Source organism: Haliotis rufescens, unplaced genomic scaffold (assembly GCF_023055435.1).
Source record: "Haliotis rufescens isolate VD_foot unplaced genomic scaffold, xgHalRufe1.0.p SCAF_8, whole genome shotgun sequence".
NCBI lineage: Eukaryota > Metazoa > Mollusca > Gastropoda > Lepetellida > Haliotidae > Haliotis > Haliotis rufescens.
Genome location: NW_025964372.1, coordinates 1,483,265 through 1,505,122, shown reverse-complemented (window position 1 = coordinate 1,505,122; position 21,858 = coordinate 1,483,265). Strand labels below are relative to the sequence as shown.

At 42.0% G+C, this 21,858-nt stretch overlaps 2 protein-coding genes across 3 annotated transcripts; one reads left to right on the top strand and one right to left on the bottom strand.

Moving 5' to 3' along the window:
• Window positions 1–713: 713 nt before the first annotated feature.
• LOC124144655 (MORN repeat-containing protein 5-like) lies at window positions 714–6,398 on the bottom strand. Of its 2 annotated transcripts, none has more exons than XM_046514187.2 (5): window positions 6,260–6,398; window positions 4,454–4,601; window positions 3,426–3,537; window positions 2,403–2,534; window positions 714–1,586 (listed from the first exon to the last, which is right to left on the bottom strand). In XM_046514187.2, exons 1-5 carry the CDS (start codon window positions 6,304–6,306, stop codon window positions 1,501–1,503), a joined length of 525 nt encoding a protein of 174 aa, XP_046370143.2. In that variant the 5' UTR covers window positions 6,307–6,398; the 3' UTR covers window positions 714–1,500. The 2 variants fall into 2 exon arrangements, with proteins under 2 accessions (XP_046370143.2, XP_046370144.2); XM_046514188.2 differs by lacking the exon at window positions 6,260–6,398 and adding an exon at window positions 5,995–6,135.
• A 2,660-nt stretch (window positions 6,399–9,058) lies between these two features.
• On the top strand, window positions 9,059–17,364 carry LOC124127392 (mannan endo-1,4-beta-mannosidase-like). Its single transcript, XM_046490786.2, has 6 exons — window positions 9,059–9,455; window positions 11,003–11,170; window positions 12,358–12,507; window positions 14,415–14,560; window positions 15,629–15,808; window positions 17,018–17,364. The coding sequence occupies exons 1-6, from the start codon at window positions 9,167–9,169 to the stop codon at window positions 17,342–17,344; spliced, it is 1,260 nt and encodes a 419-aa protein (XP_046346742.2). The 5' UTR covers window positions 9,059–9,166; the 3' UTR covers window positions 17,345–17,364.
• Window positions 17,365–21,858: the final 4,494 nt, after the last annotated feature.

Sequence of the window (21,858 nt, the reverse complement as noted above, 5' to 3'; positions counted from 1 at the left end):
TCTATGTTAAAGTAGGGGAGTTACGATGACCTAAGCACTACCAATTGTCGTAAGTCTGTGTTAAAGTAGGGGAGTTACGATGACCTTAGCACTACCAATTGTCGTAAGTCTGTGTTAAAGTAGGGGAGTTACGATGACCTTAGCACTACCAATTGTCGTAAGTCTGTGTTAAAGTAGGGGAGTTACGATGACCTTAGCACTACCAATTGTCGTAAGTCTGTGTTAAAGTAGGGGAATTACGATCATCTTAGCGCAAAGATAACTTTGTGGAACGGGATCCTGGTATTTAAGTTGTGAGAGTTGTTTGATTGGACAGCTTATTTTAGCATCACATCGTTTGAACAGGGCTAAAAATGAAGCTGTTGTAGCGAATGGGTCCAGGGTGTTCATCATCAACAGAATACAGGTAGGATGCCTTGGATAGTTGCGGATGCTGCTGTCTGTTGTCCTTCTATGCTTATCATGTTTAACATGTACAAACTTCCTCATTTCATTCTAACTTCTCTGTCAATAATCTGTGCAGATGTTTATGTAAGAAACTTGTTTATCGTACAATAAAACACTGCAGGGAGAATAAACCATGTGGGGTGCAACCCTGAACGGTATATTTTCCCTGCAGTAAACATCCCAGAATACAATCCAACCTTGGCAATGTTGGATGAGTTCATTTTATGAACGGGGGGGTTAAGTTTGGTATTTCCCAGATTTTTTCATAATTCTCACGTTGATTATCGGTACCTTTTCTCCCATGACCAGTTGCCACTTTTGGGTGCAATCATTTGGCCATTGTGTTTTTCTGTGTTGCCCAGATACTTCTATGGGTAACAACTCACCTCCCTCTCAAAAATAATGTCATGAAGTTGCAAGCGCATGTTCAAATCTCCAGAAATGATGTCATGATGAAACAACGTTTCATCATGAAAAAAAACATGCTTCGTTCTTCATTGATCTTTATTGCACAGCTATCTAATATTTGATGTTATTGTGACTCCCACATGTTTTACTGGATTTTGGCATCAGGGAAAGCGCTAGACTGTAAAGGCCATGAATTGAGATTCTGACGGCCTTGTGACAAGCCAGCTCTTACGTTGTGCACCAATGATTGCTTGAATAGATCATTTGTTGAAATAAAGACCAACACATAATTGTACATTTGGGAATATTTATTCATCTGTTCATACATACACCAATAAATATACATATTTACAAATATGGTAGTGTGCTCTTTCTTGATACGGATGGGTTGGAAGAAATGTAAGTCATGAAAACAGTGATTTACAGAACACAATACTTTAGAAACTTTATGAAAGTGTTTGTAGAAATATACAAAATTTGATGTAAAATGGTTCTCATTACCTTGTATGAATTTACTCTCAAAAGTTTAGATAAATATATCTCAAATAAAAGGGGCTAAATCCTCAACAAGTTGAGTTTTAAATATAAACTGTTACAAAAGATTGGACGGAGTGTGTAGAAGGAGGGCGAGGAGGATGGAGGGCATCACGCTGTGGGCTTGGCTGTGTAGCCCACGTACTCGTCCCAGCCCTTCCTGCACGTCCTCACGATCCAGTCGTGTTCATCATCATCTGGAGGGAAACGATTGGTGTCATTATCATACACTGTTGTGTCATTATCATACACTGTTGTGTCATTATCATACACTGTTGTGCAATTATCATACACTGTTGTGTCATTATCATACACTGTTGTGCCATTATCATACACTGTTGTGCCATTATCATACACTGTTGTCATTATCATGCACTGTTGTGCCATTATCATACACTGTTGGTGTCATTATCATACACTGTTGTGTCATTATCATACACTGTTGTGTCATTATCATACACTGTTGTGCCATTATCATACACTGTTGTCATTATCATGCACTGTTGTGCCATTATCATACACTGTTGGTGTCATTATCATACACTGTTGTGTCATTATCATACACTGTTGTGCCATTATCATACACTGTTGTGTCATTATCATACACTGTTGTGCCATTATCATACACTGTTGTGCCATTATCATACACTGTTGTGTCATTATCATACACTGTTGTGCCATTATCATACACTGTTGTGTCATTATCATACACTGTTGTGTCATAATCATACATTCATGTAAAGTAAAATGCCTCCCGTCTCAATCTTTTTGTAAATGTGGATGAAAATCTTATGATATATTGTGGTCACATTTTCCCGTCAATCCAATTGCGAGACCCACTCCTGATTGTTTTACAATACTTCATAGCAGCAGGTGGACTTCAGTGACTTTTTTTGTATTTTTCCTAACATGACAATACTAGAATAACTCTCTTGAAATTACAGATTATTTATCCCTTGGTATGATCGCTGTCAGTATATTCTTTGAGATTGTCAAACATTGAAACAACTCACCTGCATTCCTTAAGAACTTTTGGTTATAATCAACAACTACACGAGATACTGGATTGTAGAAGCCATCGCCACAGTCGTAGCAGCCCTCGGGGATGTCTCGTGGGGGGACACGGTTCGTCAGCTGAGATCGACCTGCAATGGATTGTATGTTAATCTGCTGAATCTGATTTTGGTTAATCCAGTCAGCGACTACAGCCACTAGTCCGAAGAACGATGCCAGTAAAATTCTGTTCAATCCATTAAATTCAGCTAAGAAAGTCCATATGACAACACTAAAATCTAATAAGATGATGTTAAGAGACATGTTCAAGCTAGTTGGCCAAATATATTTTTTTTCATAGACTGTTATTCTCATTAAAATGAATTAGCGACTTGCTGTCTTGAACAGTATTTCAGTTATATGACGGCAGGGAGAGGAAGAGTTGCATCCCTTGTTGCTCTCGAATACGGTTTGCCCCAATTATGTTTCTAGGTTTGTCAGCATCATACTCGAGCTCACGGGTTTCACAAAAGTGGAAAACCTCTAAGACCTGCATCACTTTAGGCTTTCCTCCCACAACTGACATGCTGTGACATAACTGGAATACAGTTCAAAGCGGAGTTAAACCCAAGTCAGTAAAGTCACTCCCTCACTATATAACAGCGTGTACGTTATGGGAGGAAAGGTGAGGTGAAATGGGGTTTAATGTCGCGTCCAAGATTATTGCACTTATATATAGCGACGTGCATGCATGTGTATATGTGTTGGTGTGGCTGCTTATGCTAGTCCGGACTGATGCCGATTTATAGTGCTAGCACACTGAGATACCATGCCGCAGTTAAACATGAATACCCCACTCAGACACAGTATACTGACTCCAAGCCGACCAGTCCTTGTTTTAGCCCCTTAATGCCGAGTGCCAGACAGGGTAACAACAAGTACCATCTTTTGACGTCTTTTGGTGTGTGGGAGAGCCCGAAGTGATGCAGGTCTTAGACGTTTACCACTTTGGTGAAACCCACGAGCACGAGTATGGGACTTACCTGCAGGCTTGAGTCCATTGCAGATTTCAGTGTAGAACCTCCTGTCATAGCCATCACAGTACTCCCACTTCTCTTCCTCGTACCCCAGGCCGTCCGAGAATGTGTACTTGCCCTGTGGTGTGGGGAATACTTGTACTGATAGAACACTTCCGGAGTGAAAGGGAACTTTGTTAAACATGGCAGTCACCAATGTTCCAACTACATCGTGGTATATAAGCCTGTCCTCTGTCATGCAGGGGTTGAAATGACTGCTGGCCCATTGGCCTGTGGCCAGTTACAATTACAAAGGGCTTGCTGAAACGTTAAGTAGAAGGCCCGTCTGGCTAGTCAAAATTTCAGCCCTTCTCCATGGGTGTTTAAATTTTTAATTGGACTCTGGGTGAATCATGTAATTTTGATGAAAATATATTTATTGGGGATGAGGTCTTGTGAATGGTTAACTCATTAATCACCACCAAAAAATGAGGCAAATGGAATCCACAATTTAATTTCAGACTGATGGAAAAGACGTTTCAGGAATTCTAAAATTTCCAAAGCCCTGCCAGGTGGCGACATGTCCTCGGGTTCAGCCCCTTTGTGTCCTCCCTGCTGGCTACATACCAATTTGTTGTTAAATCTACCCCTACTCCTAACTTAGGACTATAGCATGACAAAGTCCATGCCCTGCATGAAGCATGAAATTGTCCAAGTAGCAGGACTTGACTAACAAACAGCAAAAGGGTACCGAGACATCTTTTGATATTTTTGGTCCCCGCTGGCTGAACACTTAGATAGAATTATGTGTTAGATTGTATTGGCAAAGCCAGTATTTATATATAGGATTATTTCAGGTGATATTTACAAAACATTTTAGCATATTTCCTAGCATTACAACACGGATCAGTTTATTCTGGGACACTGACTTGAGTGTTTTCCGTATTGCCATAAAAATTCTTTTAAAATTTTGTAATATGGAAAATGTCCTTTCAAAAATTGTTAAAGTCATTAAATGTCATCATTCCATATGTGTGTTGCACATGACAACTTACCTCTACAGCATAGCCATTGTCCCATGTTGCCTCGTACTTGCTGCCGTTGGTGAAGAACAGCGTTCCCTTACCATGGAACATGCTGTCTTTCAGTTCACCCTCGTAACGGGTTCCAGTGGGGAACATATACGTTCCCTTACCCTCCATTCTGAAAATACATTTACCATTTCATGATTTGACTTTATTCTTTAAGAAAAACAAAATAATAATCACGTTTAATTAATTCCTTGTTATAAAATTTAATAAATAAAACTAGACCAAAACCTGTAGGCAGGAAGGAAAACAATTAATAAATATACAAATCATTTCTAAAGATGAAAATCAATGACGAAATTAATGATTGCATTTTGACTGTTTCTTGTTTTAAATGAGCAAAGACTAGGTGAGAATTACTTTTTGTCTTTTCACACACACACACACACACACACACACACACACACACACACACACACACACACACACATCCGGATATCTTTCGCCATTTTGGTAATGGGTGTGCGAGCTCCTACCTAAGTAACTGATATAAGTTCTTCAGCAGCCATTTTTAGCCATCTTGCTTACTTAAAAGGGGGTTGGTTAACACAAGTCATTGAAATAAAAGCTTTTCAAAGTAAATATCATTCTCGGTCACCATAAGTTAATAAAAAACGCTACATGTTTGGTTTAATGTGGCCCTGACGAGTTGCCTCATGCCAGTATGGAACTTCTATTTTCGAGTAATTTTTCAATGTTGATGTCTGATTTTCTAAGGAATTGCTTTCATCTTCAATTTTGTGGTTAAATCACATTAAACAATACAAATGAATACGGGGGTACTTGTTTTTGCGTGTTCTCAGCTTTATTCCCCAATTTTTCAAATGGACATTCTGTCGCATGGAAGCATCAAACAGATATGGCCAACATAAAAGGTAACATTGCATTTTACTGGCACCTATCCACTGTGTTTGATGCTTCTCAAATAACAACACAAGAAAAAACTCAAAATCAGCAGAAAAAATCTGTTTGTATTTGAATGAATAAACATCAAAGATGAAGATCCAGGCTATCCATAAACATTGAAAATTGATGTCAACATCAAAAACTTACTCAAAAAGAGTTCCATAATGGCTTGCGGTAACCTATTCACTGACATCCATCAGGGTCACATTTCCACTGACACGTAGGATTTTTTATGAACTTTTGTAACAAACTTACATTTACTTATGGAGGCATTTAGTCTAATTCAAGGCGTTGTGTTGGGGGCAAGCCCCTCATTTAGCGAGGCAGCTGAAAAACTTAGAAACCATCCAACTTTCAATGTTTATGGATATTTAATTGTTTATTCATTAACAAAACCATACAAATGCAAACAAATTATTTTTCTGCTAATTTTGAGTTTTATCGCAATGCAACGTTACCTAGATCTACCCCAAGTTCCCAAAATTCAAATCTTTCGCGTGGCCAACTCTACACCTAATATACAGCCCCCCAATATAACTTAAAATATTATTTGCTTAGAAAAGGAAAACAGAACGTCATCCCATTACTAAATTCGTACATACCTCCATGTATCATGGATAGTCATTTTTACAATCTTCATGGTGTGTTGTCAATTTGTCAAAAACGGTAACACTGCCAAATTATCAGCTGATAATCGTTTGTTGATAATCTAAAAAGATCTTTTTCACGTGCATCACTTGACGTCATTTTAAGAACAGGTTCACGAAATGACAACTCGGGGAGCTGTTGTTCGAACTAATACACACGTTCACAAAACACTTGTATCTCTATTCTGTTTGAATTAACAGAATTGTAATCAATATTTACCGTCCATTTTCATGGTCTCCCTTGTAGCTGCTGCCCGTGTACTCCATCTTGAGGCTTCCACTGTTGTCATAGCAATCTCGCGAGAGTTCGCGAACTGTAGTACATGAAGCGCGATTAAGGGAAGCTACTCTAAATATGAACCCTCATTAAAAGAAGCGCCTTAAAATGACGTTTTTTAAATATATAACAGGTTCGCTTGGTTTACTGATCTTTATTTGATATGAATATGATGTTTAAAATTAAGGCTAGTGTAGGATACTGGGTTACACACAGTACTTCGTTCCGTGGTGGTTCGTTCGAAATTGTGCGATAAAATAGTGATAAATAGAATAAATATGTTTCCTCTTTGTTTCAGTACAAATCGGATGAAATTATATATATATATATATATATATATATATATATATATATATATATATATATATGTGTGTGTGTGTGTGTGTGTGTGTGTGTGTGTGTGTGTGTGTGTATTATCAATCTTTCCTTCAGTATTCAATCACGAGTCATAAACAACAGAATGCCACGAAATAGGTGAAACCTAAGGGCGAACGATAGGCCAAGGACTGAGCAAATATAATTTTATGATTATGAACAACAGTTGCAAATAGGCGGTTAAGTGTCCAGATTTGCGTTAAGGTATATAATTATAGAAAGAAAAGAGAGTTCAGTGACCCTGGCAGAAACAACACAATATCACCAAGCCCCGTGGTTACTCAAATATAATTAATAACACAATTAAATGTATGCCTGTCTATATTATATCAATATGAGCCTCCTCATTAGAAAATAATATTAACCTTACGATAGGTAAAGGGGTTCCAGATGCTATGTCAAACTGAAAATATCTGAAAAAAGAGCATTTAAACGATAAACTTTTGTACACAATTCAGAGTGTTGAGAGCGACCACGATCACGGTATAAGGGAGATAAATCCTGTCGTCAAAATGATGTCACGTGTTCACGGGAAGGAAGCAAGATGATTGGTTATAATATACCTTCACCTTCATCCTTGCGTTGTCGTCTCAGGTTAGGCTTCCGGCTTTCTACGCGCGTCGTAAACTTGCATTTGTCTAGGAGCCGGTAAAGGCCATCTTTTTTAATTAAACGCTCAGTCCGTTTTTTTGACTTCACATCCGGCTTAGCTTTGTTGGACCCTATATTGAGGGTGCACGGGTTGCCGGCCCAGTCACCTATGGTTGTGGGTTCGAATCCCGGTTCGCCGCGATTATGTTTTTAGTTTTGTCAGCATCATACTTGTGCTCATGGTTTCACCAAGGTGGTAAACGTATGAGACCTGCATCACTTCTTGCTGTCTTCCGACATTAAGCTAACACGTCGTGTCGTTTTGTCAAAACAGTTCAAAGCAGCGCAAACCCATCCCCCGCTCCACTCCACCCCCTCCCTCACTCACTGTATTGATGTCGCGCTGAAAGATCCAGGAACTGGTTTACATGCAATGCCAATGCAAGATGCGCTAACGTTAGCTTAACGTATAAATAAACATAATTATCATTTGGTCTTATATAAAATGATGGGGACCGCCTCCGTGGTCTTGTGGTAGATCGTCCGCCCGGAGAGAGGAAGGTCCGGGGTTCGATCCCCGACCGCGTCACAACAAAAGACGTTAAAATATGGTACTTGTTGTTACCCTGTCTGGCGCTCGGCATTAACGGGCTAAAACAAGGACTGGTCGGCTCGGAGTCAGTATTCTGTGTCTGAGTGGGGTATTCATGTTAAACTGCGGCATGGTATCTCAGTGAGCTAGCACTATAAATCGGCATCAGTCCGGACTAGTACACACACACCTACATGCACGTCGCTATATAAGTGCAATAATCTTGGACGCGACGTTAAACCCCATTTCACCTCACCTCACAACAAACACCATCCTAAATGTGATGTCGTTGCTGACAAAGTATCTCTCTTCTACATCTGCACGAACAAAACATACGGCTCCCATTGGAATGATAACATAACTGGTGGCAGATCACTGAGATTTTGTCTTGAGACCAGACATTTTCCCCCGCAAAACCTGATATTTGTCTAATCATAGCAATGAGTCAAAATATGTATTTTCTTCTAAAAACACATTGCAACAATGTAATTTGTGTGGCAGACAATTATTTGCCAACAATATAAAGCATAACTATAACTTAAAGTTCCTTTTGCCTTAATAGGGGGCACGGGTGGCCCAGTCGTCTAAGGCGCCGCGATTCGCTGTGCAGAGTTGCGTCCCTTGGGCACGCCAGAAACCTATGATTGTGGGTTCGAATCCCGGTTCGCCCCGATTATGTTTCTAGGTTTGTCAGCACCATACCCGTGCTCGTGGGTTTTACCGAAGTGGTAAACGTCTGAGACCTGCATCACTTCGGGCTTTCCTCCCACATTAAGCTGGCACGCCGTGATATAACTGGAATAATGTTAAAAGCGGCGTTAAACCCAACTCACTCACTCACTTTTGCCTTGATAAGAATTTACAGCAAAAGACGAAACCCTGCGGCGGTCCAAAAACAACGATGACACCCATATCAATTACATCACCATAAATCGTGTGTTCGTTTCATTTTTAGCCACCGTCAAACATAGATGTATACTCTCTGTTGCCTGGCAGCATAGATTACAAACGTAACTCTTCGAAAACTCTGCCCCAAATGTATTTTGTCAAATAGAAAAGATGGGAAATCATTATTATTTTAATATCAGGCAAAGGAATTCATATGCGACAACAATGAACGTTTGCCCTAATAAGCTGGCAGGAACTGGCACTTCCATATCTGCGTTATACAAGCTGGTGTGTGCTGTTGACAGCTGATTGTGTGTATCTCGGCTACACGGAGACCGTGTCGTTAGCTCAATCACTGAAACTGATATGACACGGTCTGTTTAGACGCCGTATACCTGATTATAATGGGCATACTCTGCTGTCAACAAGCACACTGCCCAACAATGGCCTCGGATGGTGCGTGGCTGCACGCTCTGACCGTCTCCTGCCTCCTTGTGCTGTCCCTCGGGCAGAGTAAGCTGTATGTGGGGGACGGGGCTTTGAGGCTGGGTGGGGAGAAGGTGTATCTCTCAGGGGTCAATCAGGCTTGGGTCAACTACGCGTGTGACTTCGGACAAGGACACTACAACAAAACTCGGCCTCAGCTGATGAAAACGTTGGATAGTATTTACGATAATGGAGGTAACTCGTTACGTAAGTATTCGAAGCAGAGAGAAAGAGAGAGAGAGAGAGAGAGAGAGAGAGAGAGAGAGAGAGAGAGAGAGAGAGAGAGAGAGAGAGAGAGTGTCTTTGTACGTGGCTGTTCACGCCTGGTTTGATTATTCTAATTATTGCCTTTTAATTTCTGTTACTTGATCTACGGATTATTCCAGAAAAAATATTTAAAATTGTGCAAAACAATACTTGTTTAAAGTGGTGTCTTAATATTACAGTCGGAAGCGTGAAAGATAAAATATATCACACCAGTTAAAGCGAAACATTGTTAAAGCCAAGCATCGGATGATGAGGCTCTGTGATGAGGTTGATGCATGACATCGTATTCCAACTGCATGGATCGATGTTCATGTCAATCACTGGCGTGTCTGGTCCAGAATCGATTACTCACCGACCACCGTCATATGAATTGGAAATTGTTGAGTGCGTCGTTGAACAATAAACTGAAAAATGACCCTCATAAATTTAAATTTTAATTCACATTTATAAATTTAGGGTCGACATATTCATAATAATAATGAATACAACAAACGCCTAAACACTCTCATGGACAGAACGCTTGTCTCATACATGTAAAAGATCCTGTGTAACCGCGTGTGTCAGAAACGTTTTGGTCCTCGTGAACCAGTTTGTCAGAGTACGAGTTGGATTGTTACATGTCCGAATAATTGACCCTTTCAAAACGGAAGTTGGAACAAGAAGTAGGTCAGGTGACTCCGGGTCGTATTTCTCTCAGCGCCTATTGAGTGAAACTGAAACTATATTGCACTTCCTCTGTGTGTGCGTGCCTTACAGAATAACGCGCACCTAGAATACATTTAATGGGATTCATCGAGCACTCATGTCTGAGCGGAGGCGGCGAAGTAGCATATAGAGGTTAAAGAGCTCGCGCGTCGCGGCGATGACCCGGGTTCGATTCTCGACATGGGTAAAATGTGTGAAGCCCATTTCTGGTGTCCCCCGCCGCGATATTGATGGGGTGGGGTGGTGATGGTGGTCTTTTACGACAAGCATTGTCGCTTCTTACGGCAAGCATGGGTGGTGGAGACCTTTTCTGACCCGGATCTTCACCATTGTGAGCGTGTATTTTACAGGTAACACTGACGCAACTATAAGGTCATTATGCAAAAGTATAGATAAATTATAAATCAACCAGAAAAATGGTTTTTGTTGGAGAAATCACACAAATTCTCACGATTTGTCCACTACTTTGTACAGCACCATACCCGTGCTCGTGAGGTTCACTAAAGTGGTAAAAGTCTGAGACCTGCATCACTGCGGGCTTTCCTACCACATCAACCTCACACACCGTGATATAACTCCAATACTGTTCGACAGGGGTGTTGAACACAACTCAATGACCAATACCGCGTATTTTCTGGATATGAAAATATATTTTACGGTAGCTTTGGTTAATATTATTTCTACTTCACCTGATAGATGGTAGCTGTTCCCAATTCCATTGCTGATGGGAGTTAGCGTAAAAAAAGTATGCAATAAAATGAACCCTGTTTCTGTACATGCAGGGATGTGGCTCCACATCGATGGCTCGTCCACACCGAATTTCAACAGCTCTGGCTTTGTGACCGGCCTTGACCGCTACCTCATCCATGACCTTACCGATTTCCTGAACGAGGCTGGGAAGAGAAACATCCTCATCACCTTAGTGTTGTGGAACTGCGCCGTTAAACCTGGTAATTTTCACACAGCCTAATCTCAAAATCTCAAAAGCTCCTATTCTGCAAGTTCCTGATCAACGATGTTTCTCAAGTTTGTTCGTTTTCCAAAGGTAACAGACCCCTGTATATTTCACAGCAATGAGTCAATTGACTGAAGTTCTTGTGGGTACATCTGTATGCCATCATGTAACGCCCACAACGCAATATTTCACTTTTACACAATTTCTTCTATGTGAGGCTCAGAACCTAACGATCAACTATGGAAGCTATGATACAACTCCAAAAAAAGAAGAAAAAGGGTTTTGGGTCGGCAGCTCAAGATAACGGTCAGTTGGGAAAACACAGATTTTTTTTTTACATTAGCTTTAACAATTCCCACTGTTGCGGTCTGCTTTTTATAAAGTCAGAATACCATGTTATTCACATTAAACTGTCACCTGTATACCACGCATATGGAAGTGTTAAACAAATTACAAACGTCATAAAAAGTTACTTGGGTGAAAACAGTCACCAACTGATGGTCCAAACCACTTCCATATTCTTCCCGAGGCAAGAGAGTTAACTGAGTATAAAAGTCCAGTTTCCACCCTTGCCGAACTAGGCTGGAATTATGAAGTCTGACGAGTCCATGCACAATCCAATCAAAATCGCGTAACGAAATGAACACCCGCTTCGTCAACTGCAGATTTCGGTCGATTGCAGAATTTGTGAAACATGTGTACCGCCAACTCAGCGTCAACAGATATTTTCCAAATCTTTTCATGTTTTCAATCAAGGTGTTCACGTGATTTGATGCACTTCGCGATGTAAGACCCGTTTTATCACAATGCAGATTTTGATTATCGATCAGATCGTCCTGACTGAGCGCCGCCATTTTGTTTGAAGCAAATGCAGGTGATATGAGAGGTGGATTTTGATTGGTCAATAAGCGGGACATAGAAGGAACATAACTCGTAATAGCCTCTAATGGGCTACGATCAAGCCCAGAAATTCCAGCTAAGGCAAGGGTGGAAATTGGACTTTTACAAGGTGCCATCATATCCGTATCAAATACATCACCATCGAATAACCATTTCTTGTTTCATTGTTAGCCACCGTCAAACCTAGGCCTATACTTTCTTTCCCCCGGCAGTTTACTTAAGGAATGTCATTGTACTTAAACATATGATAAACCATGGTTTACCTTTTGTGTTCTGTATCAGGGCACAGATTGGGCGGCCTTCTGTATGACGACTCCAAGCTGCAGTCGTACATAGATAACGGGTTGAGACCGCTTGTGAAGGCCCTGAGGAACAACTCAGCTTTAGGGATGTGGGAGATTGTCAATGAACCGGAAGGATGCGTGGACGTCGGTTAGCGCCTTTACTGACTTCAGTATTTTGTAGTCGCTTTGCCGTCAACATATTGTATTATTCATGTTAAAATGAGGGGCGGTCGGGTAGCCTAGTGGTTAAAGCGTTCGCTCGTCACGCCGAAGACCCGGGTTCGATTCCCGACTTCGGTACAATGTGTGAAGCCCGTTTCTGGTGTCCCCCGCCGTGATAAATTCCTGGAATATTGCTAAAATCGGCTTAAAATCATACTCTGTCAGTCAGTCATGTTATAATGTTGAGACTCATGAACCTCCACCAGAAACTTGGTCAGAGCAAGCATATGTGGGGCAGTAAGAAACAGATCGCGGTCGCTGTTACCCTGTGAGGAATGATGAAAGGTGCCCGATGAAGCGAACGTAAAATATTGCTTTCCCTGCGTGTTCTGCAGCATCTCTGTCCTCACTCTATGCTGCCTAAAAGTGCGTCCGTCTGTGTGGTACCTTACCTTACCACTAAATAATTTCAGTTTTAAAGGCTTTAATAGACATATATCATGATTTTTACAGTCCATACGTAGCATTTAAGTCCTTTTTCACGCTTCGAGCACACAATAATAAATCATACATGTTTTTTTATAATCTTTAGTTTTGCTGATTCCTCCGAATCTTTGAACGACCATGTGGTCCCTTCACCGGTAACCTTCCCCATACCTTCCAGTTTCAACTCTTAGGGGAGCTACACCACATCTACAAAGGGCCAGTGCCCTTCTATGTGGACGAGACATGTTACAATATACATAAAATACACAACCAAATTCATTTTTAAAAGTATTAAAGGTATTATATTAAAGGTTCGCAGTTTGTTACCACCTCTTCCAGTTTTACTGCCTGCTCGTGACACTTCATGTTTCATTTATGTACATAATCACAAAAACTAACGTCAGTAATTTGTGATACAACATATACGATATAATAATCAAAGTTTATGTTTTTAAAATGAGCTAAATTAAGTTGTCCACGAACTCTGTAATTCCAGTTACGTTTTGTCTTTTTCATTACTCCAAATAAAAAAGTGGAAGTTACTCCATTACAATCTAATTTACACAAGCGTCTATAAAATCTTGACACACTTCTCCACTGATAAACGCCAGTTGGCGGCCAACCCATATCGCCGATAACACCATTGTTCGCTTCATACTTGCGTAAGCCTAAAGTGAAACGCACGGCACGATTAGGAACAGCATTAACGAAAGAAAAGTTATAAGTGCCACAGTGGCCTATACAATAGAACGATCCAACCTAGAGTGAGTGAGTGAGTTGGGTTTAACGCCGCTTTTAACAGTATTCCAGTCATATCACGGCGTGTCAGCTTAATGTGGGAGGAAAGTCCGAAGTGATGCAGGTCTCAGACGTTTCCACTTCGGTGAAACCCACGAGCACGGGTATGGTGCTGACAAACCTAGAAACATAATCGGGGCGAACCGGGATTCGAACCCACAATCATAGGTTTCTGGCGTGCCCAATGGACGCAACTCTGCACAGCGAATCACTGCGCCTTAGACGCCTGGGCCACCCGTACCCCCGATACAACCTATTGCGTACCAACTAGGACTTTTTATATTGTTTTCCGTAGGCCTAGCTCTTTGTTTGCCGCACATGCTTCAGCTTTTGTCATACGACCAAAGTGTTCTGTTGAAAGCATTTTACTCAAAACACGTATTTTTCTTTGAAAAGAGAAGCCATTTGCAAACATGTCCAGCGAAAAATTGTTTGGGGGCAAAAACAGAGGACAAATTATTGTTTTCCAATTTTTTAACAAATATTTTTAAAAAAAGAAAGAAAATACCAGCAAATGGGGACTTTGGATTATGGAGTACACGTTAATAACCGATTCACCAAGATGCACTTGTGGAGTATTAAAACGTATTCCTGCTCTTGTACTTCCAGACCACGCTTCCAGCGAGACCTGCTATGACACCACGTCGCTCAATTTCTTGGACTTCGCTGATTGGACACACGCTCACGTTCCATTACAGAGACTCCTTGTTTTCATTGGACGACAGGTGACGGCCATTCACGAGGAGGATAATGAGGTGAGTAGTGAGTGAGTGAGTTGGCTTTTAAGCAACTTTGAACATTTTTACAACCTAATGTTAGAGGAAGAAACTAAGTAAATTCGTAGACAGAAATCAGTTGGGTAAAACCGCGAGCTATTTTATGCTGCGGACAAACCAGGGATCATAAACAGGAGGAATCTTGATTAGCGGATCCTGACGCAACTCTGCACAACGATTTGGTGCGCGTTAGATTGATCACTGGTTGCCACCCGTGCTCCCCTACCGTATTATCTATACCCCTGTTCCCGTGTTACATATACCTCAGACACTTGTAGATACTGTATCACCTATGCTAAAGTCTTAGATCTCACACCGTATTATCTATACCCCTGTTCCCGTGTTACATATACCTCAGACACTTGTAGATACTGTATCACCTATGCTAAAGTCTTAGATCTCACACCGTATTATCTATACCCCTGTTCCCGTGTTACATATACCTCAGACACTTGTAGATAAAGTCTTAGATCTCACACCGTATTACCCGACCGTGTCAAACCAAAAGACGATTAAAGATGGTATTTGTTGTTACCCTGGCTGGCGCTCGGCATTAAGGGGCTAAAACAAGGACTGGTCGGCTCGGAGTCAGTGTACTGTGTCTGAGTGGGGTATTCATGTTAAAATGCGGCATGGTATCTCAGTGGGCTAGCACTGTAAATCAGCATCACACACACACACACACACACACACACACACACACACACACACACACACACACACACACACACACACACACACCACACACACACGTGCATGCACGTCGCAATATAAATGCAATATCCTGGTAGATATGACACCGTATTACCTCTACTCCATTCCCTGGTAGATATGACACAGTATTACCTCTACTCCAGGCTCTGGTAGATATAATACCGTATTACCTCTACTCCAGGCTCTGGTAGATATGACACCGTATTACCTCTACTCCATTCCCTGGTAGATATGACACCGTAGTACCTCTACTCCATTCCCTGGTAGATATGACACAGTATTACCTCTACTCTATTCCCTGGTAGATATGACACCATATTACCTCTACTCCAGGCTCTGGTCACTGTGGGGTCGTGGACGTACAAGTCGGTCACTAATCAGTTTGCGAGACGCAACTTCTACTCTGACCACTGTTTACAGCTAGCCAGCGGTCAAAACAACAGCGGCCTTGACCTTTATCAGATACACACCTACTCCACGCTGGGCATTTACTGGCCAACAGATCCCTTTAAAGTGAGTGGAATAAACCTGCATGTATTGATCTGTTTTCTCAGTTGCATCATATATTAACTATAGCAAAAGTTTCTTATGCAATCAAGTAATATTAACGTTTTGAATTATATTACATAGGTATTTTTGTGTTCAATGTGCTATCGTTCTAGATCAACCTAATTAAACCTACATCTTTTACTCCAACACCATAACTCTTAGTGTAAAGATCCGAGGACATCTACGGGGAGGGTCTTGTAAGGCGACTCCTTGGCGGACCTTGAAGCTTCTCCAGCCAATCAGATGTCCGCTTTCTAAATCAATTCGGCTTAATTTCTTCACCACCTCAATTCGGAAATTTTGATCTCATATTCAAAGGCGCCCAGAAACGACAGGGTGTGCAAAATAATGTACTTGCGCGACATGATATGTTGCAATCGGAACTGAATTGTATACATTTTCGAGATACAGAAATAAGATATGCTTGTCTAAATACTTCAGAAGCTGCGAAGTGGCGGTAGGGTAGCCTAGTGGTTAAAGCGTCCGCTCGTCACGATGACCCGTGTTCGATTCCCCACATGGGTACAATGTGTGAAGCCCATTTCAGGTGTCCCCCGCCGTGATATTGCTGGAATATTGCTAAAAGCGGCGTTAAACCCCACTCACTCACTCGATGCTTATTGGCTCATTTGAAAGTTCACCTGACAGAACAACAGATCTTCTCGCAGAGAGAAAAAGGTCTGATGTTAATGAGATTGAAACCAGATGAAAACCATTTTGAACGGAAGATTGTTGCAGGGTAACATTATTCGACTATTGTAATTCTATGTTAAAGTATGGGAGTTACGGTCGTCTCAGCGCTAAAACGCTTTGAGGAACGGGGCCCTGGATACGTCGAATTGTGGTTTATATGATTCAGTATGAACACATATGATTCAGTATGAACACATGATTCAGTATCAACACAAACGATTCAGTATGAACACATATGATTCAGTATCAACACATATGATTCAGTATGAACACATATGATTCAGTATCAACACATATGGTTCAGTATCAACACTTATGATTCAGTATCAACACATATGATTCAGTATCAACACATATGGTTCAGTATCAACACATATGCTTCAGTATCAATACATATGATTCAGTATAAACACATATGATTCAGTATCAACACATATGATTCAGTATCAACACATATGATTCAGTATGAACGTTCCACAGGTATCGGCGACAAAATACGCCCTGGACAAGCCTGTCATCATCGGTGAGTTCAGTCAGAAGAAAGGAGCCGGACTGTCAGCGGCCCAGCAGTTCAGCTGGGGCTATCACCATGGTTACAGCGGCACGTGGGGATGGAGCGTCAGGGGAGGCGACCCTGCTGCCGACAACTTGCACGTGCTGGAAACAGGCATGCGCGAACTCCGCGGACAAAACAACCAATCAGCAGGGGGCATTGTAAATTTTGTTATTCCATCTCAGCAAAGCGATAGTTGGCACATGTATCCAATACGATTTTTCATGTTTTTGTATTCATTTTTCATGAATTAATAAAAAAATGAATTAAATAATGAATATAATTAAGGAAGTCACTAAAATGGCGCGCCATTAGCCATAACCAACCGACCGCCTCCGTGGTCTAGTGGACAGATTGTCTACCTGGAGATCAGTGGTTCGATCCCCGTCGCGTCATATCAAAAGACGTTAATAGATGGTATTTGTTGTTACCCTGCCTGGCGCTGGCCTTTAAGGGCATAAAACAAGGACTGGTCGGCTCTGAGTCTCTGTGCATGAGTGGGGTATCCATGTTAAACTGCGGCGATGTATCTCAGTGGGCTAGCACGTCTCTATATAAGGGCAATAATCTTGGACGTTAAACCCCATTTCACCTCACCTCACCTCACCGCAGCCAACCTGCTGACATTTCATAATGGTTAAGGTGTCATTGTTGACTTTCTGAAAAACTTGACTACGGGTCCGTTGTTTATGGTGAGGCCTGTAAAAACAATATGAAAAAATTAAACACGACACACCACCGAGGACTAAGCCTGTTTTGGTGCGTTTAGAACACATTCTGTAGACAGCTTGTACGTGAAGGTGAGGTGAAATGGGGTTTAACGTCGCGTCCAAGATTATTGCACTTATATAGCGACGTGCATGCACGTGTGTGTATGTGTGTGTGTGGCTGCTTGTACTAGTCCGGACTGATGCCGATTTATAGTGCTAGCTCACTGAGATACCATAGTTTAACATGAATACCCCATTCAGACACAGTTTACTGACTCCGAGCCGACCAGTCCTTGTTTTAGCCCCTTAATGCCGAGCGCCAGACAGGGTAACAACAAGTACAATCTTTTAACGTCTTTTTGTATGACGCGGCCGGGGATCGAACCCCGGACCTTCCGCTCTCCGGGCGGACGCTCTAACGCTAGAACATCGCTAGAACATCTGCTTCACTTGCTGCTTTATTACTTTTGAAATTTGCTTTCTGAAATTTCATTTCTTGTAGGTGATTCAAGAATATCTTAAGTAAGCTGGCAAAAAGAGTTAACAAATGCATTCGATTCGTCGATTTCAAAACATCTTTCCTTCTTCTCCGAGGTTGAAAATAGATTCTTGAGTTACTGAGTAAGTTAAAGTTTAACGTCACAGATCCTTGAAATAGTTAAATCTATCATCAATTGGAATATTGTTTTGTGAATAACAGTTAGTGTTTAGCCCTTTAAGAGTGGTCCAAAATTGTTTAGAATCGGGTATACAATGTACAAGTGTTTTTGCTTCCCTTTGAAAAAAGCGCTTTCTTTTCTCTGCAGACACTGTTATATTTATTTCTAATATAATCATACTCATATATAGAGGTTATCACGCGAGTGTGTTTGGGGCTGGTAAATATCCTGCATTAGGAATAAACATTGTATTTAGCGAGCCTTGGCGAGCTAAATACATAGTGTTTATTCCTAATATAGGATATTTACCATCCCCAAACACACAAACGTGATAACCTCTTTATCATATAATGTCATTCTTTAATTCTGTGCTTCAAAATCGCTTTCCCTCACTCAAAAAACATTACCGAAACATTGCGAATTTTCCTGGAATGCGCGCATTAATATTTATTACGTCACAGGGTAAGTAATGTGTCAGTCGGACAGTGACAGTAACCAATATAGTTCCAACTGAAATCTGTTTCTTATACAGTGGCGAAGCAACATATACGCAAAACAACAATTGTTTTTATTTGCCTTTCGCGGCAATCCATCGGTCTGTCCGCTAGAGTAACTGCCCTTTGTCAAAGGGAAGCTAATCTAACCCTAGTCTATGAGACGTCACGACCAGGGTCAGATGTTGTTGACAGTCGGTCTGTCCTGTCATAACGATAAGAAGTGTCGTCAGATGTACACACAGCGACAAAACGAAACAAGGTAACAATTCAAACATATTTCCGCCAAATCCAACTATTTTAATTTGTTGAGGAGGTTTCAAGCCGCAGAGGTCTACAAGCACAGATATGGCTACTGATCCCGCTTGGCTAGGCCTCGTGCCCTCGCCAAATTGTTTCGAAATTTATATCTCCAAAGTTGCCAAAACTTATAAAATGCCTCAGCTACGTCACAGTTAGACACAGATTTTCAGTATATTAGACTGTTCTTTTGATAATGATAGCAATTATCCCTGTAGTTTATCCAGATTCCTGATGGTTAATTCTGACTCGATCGCCGAATGACAAGGGCGACGCCATGTTTGTTTATAAACAGTGAAAGTAGTCCCCTACTTGACCTTTGATATTCGATCTCTATCCGCATATGACCCCAACGGATATCGTTTTTATCCGTTGGCTTTATCCTGCCGAGAAACCTACCCACTATATGATAAAATGAGTTATTATCCTTTCCTCCTAAAATTGTTTAAATATTTACATCATTCTTTTTTAAGTAGCTCACATTCACGGTCAAACCACTGTTGTCTACATGTGTTAAACGTACAGGCTCTTTTCTTATCTTCTAGGTTTGTCAGCACCATACCCGTGCTCGTGGGTTTCATCGAAGTGGTAAACGTCTGAGGCCTGCATCACTTCGGGCTTTCCTCCCACTTTAAGCTGACACGCCGCGATATGACTGGAATACTGTTAAAAGCGGCGTTAAACCAAACTCACTCACTCACTCACTCTTTTCTTATCACTTGCTGCCGCCCACAAGGCCCCTGACACTTGTCTTTATCTATATTGTCTGACACTTCGTCAACAGCCTTTTCTGATAAAGAATAGCATTCACTGCTCAACAAGTTGTTCATAAATTGGCAAGCTTTTATCGTTGACCCAAAACAAATGTCCAAGCCTTCTTATTACTATGTGCTTGCACGGGTTTACTCTGCACAGAAGTATTTGAGCTAGCAAGGACAGGAAGATGAGAGGATTCCGTGTGTGATACTATGTTGAAATTACAACATACGTCAAACAACCCAGATGAACAGATAATGTAATCTATGACGCTAGCTCCTTGATTGCCAATAACCTGTTGTCCCCAACTTCTGAGTCTGACCCACGTCTATCATTATTACATTATGTGTGTCGTGGAGAATGTTTACCGAATCCCTTGGTGTAACTTCCTTCTTGTTGATGAACTTGCCCTGACGAGCTGAATCGACTGCGTGGTAACAACGCCACAAGATCAATAACAAAATATAGGTCCAGGGTACATTTCTCTTTACTTGTATGTTTGTGTGACTGAGTAGAAACAGTAATCACTTCAACTCACATATCGATTTTCAACTCATATATCGCGTTTTGGCCAAGTCTGTTTACTTTAAGATAAGGCTCACTCACGATCACCTTCAGACATAAATCTCCCTAGCCCGACAAATCTTCTCCCTTCCCCCCTCTCAACTATGGTTTGCAGACTGGCGAACTTCAACAGAGGTGCAAATGTACACCCAGTCGATATTTTTACTATTTTCATGAACTCGATGTTCACATATTTTTCGACATTTATGATTGAGGTTGCAAATAGTGATCCCGGATCATCTAGTCGATTTAATTTTTTTTTCAAATCATTTTAATATATAAATGCGAATCTGTTTGATTACAAGACTTAGAAATTAGGAACTTACGTAATGCACAAATGTGCATATCAATTACTAGTCTTATAAGATATCTATTATGGTCGCTCCTGTTACACATTCGGTGACAAGTCTGTCCTGTCCAGAAAGCTTAGTAGGCGGTCTCCGGCCAGATGCTCTGTCCACTTAACCACGGAGGCGGTCTCCGGGCAGACGCTCTATCCACTAAACCACGGAGGCGGTCTCCGGGCAGACGCTCTATCCACTAAACCACGGAGGCGGTCTCCGGGAAGACGCTCTGTCCACTAAACCACGGAAGCGGTCTCCGGCCAGACGCTCTGTCCACTAAACCACGGAGGAGGTCTCCGGGCAGACGCTCTGTCCACTAAACCATGGAGGCGGTCTCCGGGCAGACGCCCTGTCCACTAAACCATGGAGGCAGTCTCCGGGCAGACGCCCTGTCCACTGAACCATGGAGGCAGTCTCCGGGCAGACGCTCTGTCCACTAAACCAGGGAGGCAGTCTCCGGCCAGACGCTCTATCCACTTAACCACGGAGGCAGTCTCCGGGCAGACGCTCTATCCACTAAACCACGGAGGCGGTCTCCGGGCAGACGCTCTGTCCACTAAACCACGGAGGCGGTCTCCGGGCAGACGCCTTGTCCACTAAACCACGGAGGCGGTCTCCGGGCAGACGCTTTGTCCACTAAACCACGGAGGCAATCTCCGGGCAGACGCTCTGTCCACTAAACCACGGAGGCGGTCTCCGGGCAGACGCTCTGTCCACTAAACCACGGAGGCGGTCTCCGGGCAGACGCCCTGTCCACTAAACAACGGAGGCGGTCTCCGGGCAGACGCTCTGTGCACTAAACCACGGAGGCAGTCTCCGGGCAGACGCCCTGTCCACTAAACCATGGAGGCAGTCTCCGGGCAGACGCCCTGTCCACTAAACCATGGAGGCAGTCTCCGGGCAGACGCTCTGTCCACTAAACCACGGAAGCGGTCACCGGG

Excerpts from the sequence above, each read along its gene's own strand:
- LOC124144655 (XM_046514187.2), bottom strand. The coding sequence starts at position 6,306 with ATGGAGTACACGGGCAGCAGCTACAAGGGAGACCATGAAAATGGACG. Across the intron at positions 3,538-4,453 it reads ACAATGGCTATGCTGTAGAG|GGCAAGTACACATTCTCGGA; the intron begins GTAAGTTGTCAT and ends CCCACACCACAG. Across the intron at positions 1,587-2,402 it reads AAAGTTCTTAAGGAATGCAG|ATGATGATGAACACGACTGG; the intron begins GTGAGTTGTTTC and ends GTTTCCCTCCAG.
- LOC124127392 (XM_046490786.2), top strand. The coding sequence starts at position 9,167 with ATGGGCATACTCTGCTGTCAACAAGCACACTGCCCAACAATGGCCTCG. Across the intron at positions 11,171-12,357 it reads GAACTGCGCCGTTAAACCTG|GGCACAGATTGGGCGGCCTT; the intron begins GTAATTTTCACA and ends GTTCTGTATCAG. Across the intron at positions 12,508-14,414 it reads GGAAGGATGCGTGGACGTCG|ACCACGCTTCCAGCGAGACC; the intron begins GTTAGCGCCTTT and ends TTGTACTTCCAG.